The sequence below is a fragment of the Erythrolamprus reginae genome, chromosome 2, assembly GCF_031021105.1.
Source record: "Erythrolamprus reginae isolate rEryReg1 chromosome 2, rEryReg1.hap1, whole genome shotgun sequence".
Taxonomy (NCBI): Eukaryota; Metazoa; Chordata; class Lepidosauria; order Squamata; family Dipsadidae; genus Erythrolamprus; species Erythrolamprus reginae.
Genome location: NC_091951.1, coordinates 226,018,645 through 226,023,484, shown reverse-complemented (window position 1 = coordinate 226,023,484; position 4,840 = coordinate 226,018,645). Strand labels below are relative to the sequence as shown.

General features: G+C 35.6%; 1 protein-coding gene across 1 annotated transcript; it reads right to left on the bottom strand.

The window, feature by feature from the left end:
- Window positions 1-393: 393 nt before the first annotated feature.
- On the bottom strand, window positions 394-4,427 carry LOC139162088 (cationic trypsin-3-like). The gene is made up of 5 exons (XM_070742115.1): window positions 4,388-4,427; window positions 3,465-3,624; window positions 2,172-2,425; window positions 1,672-1,808; window positions 394-543 (listed from the first exon to the last, which is right to left on the bottom strand). Exons 1-5 carry the CDS (start codon window positions 4,425-4,427, stop codon window positions 394-396), a joined length of 741 nt encoding a protein of 246 aa, XP_070598216.1.
- Between the last annotated feature and the right edge of the window lie 413 nt (window positions 4,428-4,840).

The following is a 4,840-nucleotide window of genomic DNA, read 5'->3' as shown; positions in this document are numbered from 1 at the left end:
GTGGTATCAGGTCTTTTCCTCCCTTCTCTAAACCAGGTGGGGACAGGGACAGCACAGGATGAATCCAGTCCATGGGCTGCGAGTTTGACACCCCTACTCTAGTGTATACTTCTTGCAGTTCCTAGCAGACTTGCAACTAAGTATTGGTTCACCTCAGCTCTTCATGGCTTCTCTCATCATTTCACATATTTTGAATGTGATCATGGAAATGAATTAAAACTCATCTAGTTTAAAGGCCAAGACCTTTCCCCACCACCAAAGAAAGACACCAATCACAAGGCTTGTCATTGCGCAACTTAGTTTTTATTTTTGCAACTTTAATCTCTCTCTCCTCAGTCTGCGAAATGTTAGCTATAGTTTTGAAAAAGGAGCTGTCCAGTCAGGAAGTGCAGATCAGTTGGAACGGATGATTTGCTGAATCCAGGCAACGTAGTTGCAAACTTTAGTGTAGACACCAGGCTTGCCTTGCTGAGCACATCCATGGCCCCAAGAGACAATTCCTTGGAGCACTCCACTGCAGACAACTGGGCCACCAGAGTCTCCCTGGGAAAGAAATTTTAAATATATATTCAGAAGGAAGGACATTGAGTGAGGAAATACAATTTGCATTATCTCAGACGCTGGTGGATGGAGGCAAGAAAGAGATTGCAGAAGGTTAAAAAAAAGTTTTGATTTAATTCTATAATAGATGTCATAATTGTTTCCAGGATGGGATGAAAACCCCAGCAATTCTCCATATAACTGGTAAGAGCTTCCTAAAAGAGAAGGCAGATCCAACGTATAGTTCATAATCTAATAAGAGCTGGAGGTATTTATTATTATTATTATTATTATTATTATTATTATTATTATTATTATTATTATTATTATTGTTGTTGTTGTTGTTGTTATTATTATTATATTGTATAATATAGTATAGTATATAGTATAATATAATAATTATATATTATTATAGAGGACAGAAGGAAAAAGGGGGGACATGATCGAAACATTTAAATATGTTAAAGGGTTAAATAAGGTCCAGGAGGGAAGTGTTTTTAATAGGAAAGTGAACACAAGAACAAGGGGACACAATCTGAATTTAGTTTGGGGAAAGATCAAAAGCAACACGAGAAAATATTATTTTACTGAAAGAGTAGTAGATCCTTGGAACAAACTTCCAGCAGACGTGGTAGATAAATCCACAGTAACTGATTTTAAACATGCCTGGGATAAACATATATCCATCCTAATATAAAATATAGAAAATAGTATAAGGGCAGACTAGATGGACCATGAGGTCTTTTTCTGCCGTCAGACTTCTATGTTTCTATTATTATTATTGTTGTTATTATTATTATTATTATTATTATTATTATTATTGCTGTTGTTGTTGCTGTTGTTGTTGCTGTTGTTATATTATTATTATTTATTAGCTTTGTATGTCACCCCTCTCCGCAGACTTGACCTGATTGACGTTTGACATGATTGACGTTTGTTATTGATTAGAAGCAGGCAACTGAGGACCAAAGAGGTTGCAGAAAGAGCTCCTGAATATAGGTATCACTCTCCAACTACCCACTTCTCTATTATGTCCTCAGGCTTAAACACCAGCCAATTTGTATAGTGGGATATGCTTTGAACACCATCTGAAATACACAATACAAAATGGGGAAAAGGAAAAAGATTTACCTGACATGAGTCTTTTCCACCTTCCAGGAACCCTGCACAAAACATATTGTTGGTGATTTGCCCTGGATAAGCCTTAGTGCACTGACTCTGAGAAAGTATAGGGGCATTCAGGCATTGCAGGAGGTCTGGTTTGTGTGCTGTGTGGAAGATAAAAGAAACTGTGTTCATTTCCAGAAATAGACATTAGACATTCTCTAGAATATTTGAATAGCACAATGACAGAAATGAATCTCCCCCTCCTTCTATAAAATCGTTGCCCGAAGGATGCCAATCGCCTTCTGCTTCATTGCAAAAATCTTCCAGTTGACCAAATCCTGGACTTAAGGCAAATTCTGAGTATTTAATTCGAGTACATTGTTTTACATGGCATGATCTGATTTATAATGGAAATGTCAGAAAATGAAAGCCAGAAATATTTTTTATTAGCTTTGCTCAATAAACCGAACTGAACATGATCACAGAGGACTCTATCTTGATCAAAGAACACGAAGAAGACTCACTGCCACTGCTGAGGGTGTTGCCCCAGCCTGAGATTAAACATGTTGCTCCAGTGGATGGACAGCCGCTTGGTAGGCGCACTGCTGAAACACGGGAATTGAGAGTGGCTTGTTTCGATAGTTTGATGAGCATGATGTCATTGTCCAAAGCTAGGGAGTTGTATTGGGGATGACGAATGACTTTGACTGAATCAATGTATTGCTCGGAACCATCATCTTTCGTCAAACTGTGTTCCCCAAGTCTCACTTGGATTCGGCTGGATGAAAACAAGAAATTTGAGATTTTGATTATATCTATTTTCTTTTTTAAAAAAATAGAATTTATTAAATATATACAAATATAAAAGACACACATTAACAGACCAACATGTTCATAGATTGTAAGTACAGTTATAGCTTTTCTGTTACATCAACATACAACAACAATTCCCCCCCTCCCTATCCCTGCTGCCGTTATGCAGCCGATCTTAATATGATTTTACGGAAATATGTAGCAGTGAAATCCTATATCTATATATATTGTACATATGTACATCTCATTTTTTTAAAAAAATTGAAATAACAATAATATTTCGGTTGAAAAGAACTGTCAATGAGTAAATAAAGTAAAGTTTATCCAAATTTGGGTTGTTATTGTATTTTCAAACTAATTTCTTTCTTTCTTTATTTTACTTGTTTGTTAATTTTTTATTTATTATTATTATTCTTCCCTCCCCCTCTGTCGTTGACCCATTTGTACAAATTTTCCCAAGTATCTGTGTCTTGTACTTTCATATTATTTTTCAGTTGTTGCGTTAAAGTATCGAATTCAGCACAGTCTACCATTTTTTTGATCAGATCTCTCTCTGTTGGTGGTTCTTCTTTTTTCCAGTTTTGTGCTGTAGTGATCCTGCTTGCGGTTATTATGTGTTGTATTAGGTGGTATTCTTTTTTCTTAACTTTTAAGTCTATTATCCCTAATAAGAAAATCTCTAGTTTAAATAGTAGTTTAATTTTCGTGATTTCATATATCCAACTTCTGATTTTGATTATATCTATTTTCATCCAACCTATTTTAACATGCTGTAAGACCAAAGCCAGGCCCACTAATATTGTCATTCACGCCTGAATCAGAAACTGAGGGACATAATTGCATGTCAGCTTCCAGTAATGGGTAGGCAATGAACACTTCTATACATTTATTTGTGCCCATATCTAAATATAGAAGCATGTGTTTATATCCTTTATTAAATTTACTGATACAATTTCAGCATAATGGGAATGTCCCAAATAAAATAACAATAGCTGATTACTTACGATTTAAAGCAGTGAGCGGCTGAAACAATCCATTGGTTATTTATGATGGAGCCACCACAGAAATGGTATCCAGCATTAAGGGAGACCTGATAGGGAGCAGAATGCTTTTGACAGGTATAGCCACCCACAATCTTATCATCATCATCGATGGGGAAAGCAACTGGATAATGAAAAAATCGAATAAATGAATGAATGAAGGAAGGAAGGAAGGAACGAAGGAAGGAACGAACGAACGAACGAACGAACGAACGAACAAACAAACAAACAAACAAACAAACAAACAAACAAACAGTGTGTGAAACAGGAACCAAAGATTTTCATATTTTAGCGGAAAGGATTCACAGTTTTTTTGGTATACTATACTTTGAAGGGTCCATATGATGGGATAGTCATCCCATTCAGGCAAGTAATGGATGGCTAATCAACCAGTAAGGAATGGGTAGACTATTTGAGGGATTAGGGATAATGTTTGTCTAAAATATGTTACCTTAAAAAGCAATTTTTCCTGGTTACAATTCTTTCTTGACTTGCTATTATACCTGGGAATAAGTTACCTCGGGCCAGACACTATGGAATGTAATTTGTTGGCTTCAACTGAAACATCAAGACATCATAAAGAAAGATCCTTGGCTGTCATGATTTAAAAGTAATAATTTTTAGTCTAGTATTTTACAACTTTGGCATCCTTTAAAATGTATGGACTTATTCAGAATTTTCCAGCTAGCATGCTGAATTGAGAATTTTGGGAGCTGAAATCCATACATGTTTCAGTTGGCAAAGTTGCCACTTCTATAGATTAATTTTGGTGGCTTGGAAGGCCCATCTTTACAAATTCAGAGCTTAACTAGTAAAAAAATCCTTAGGTTCACTAGTTTGCTAGCTCAAGTTTTACTTGAACATATATGAAGAAATGATTGACTTACCAGCTGCTCCCAAGAATGCTACTAGCCAAATGAATTTCATGTTGCCTTCCTTCCTCAAAGTGGAAGACCAGAGGAGATTCTGCACATATTTATTTTGTGGGGTCAATATACATCTTTGCTCCAAGGACTTAATCAAAAGGAAAAATACACAATGGAAAAGATAAACTTTGTTACTTGGATCTCAACAATAACAGGTGGAAAGGAAAGATGGAGTTCACATGGGTTTTCCCTTTATTAACAATTTAATATTGCTGCTCTCAGATAAATACTGGGGAAATACATTTATCATGCTGAATGATAAAGATTCTATCCTTAGCTTGCTTGCAGTTATTTTTTTTTTCTATGATAGTGGAAAAGTTTTGTAGAGATGTTATTGCTATCTGTCATAAGATATACATGTTACATTTATTTCGTGCATAAATGCATCCCATCTTTTTTTAAAAAAAATATTGA

Bases quoted from the DNA above. Each gene is read 5' to 3' on its own strand.
- LOC139162088 (XM_070742115.1), bottom strand. From the start codon at position 4,427: ATGAAATTCATTTGGCTAGTAGCATTCTTGGGAGCAGCTG. The intron at 1,809-2,171 runs GTGAGTCTTCTT...TCTTCCACACAG, and splicing joins CAACACCCTCAGCAGTGGCA to CACACAAACCAGACCTCCTG. The intron at 544-1,671 runs GTAAATCTTTTT...TTTCTTTCCCAG, and splicing joins GTGGAAAAGACTCATGTCAG to GGAGACTCTGGTGGCCCAGT.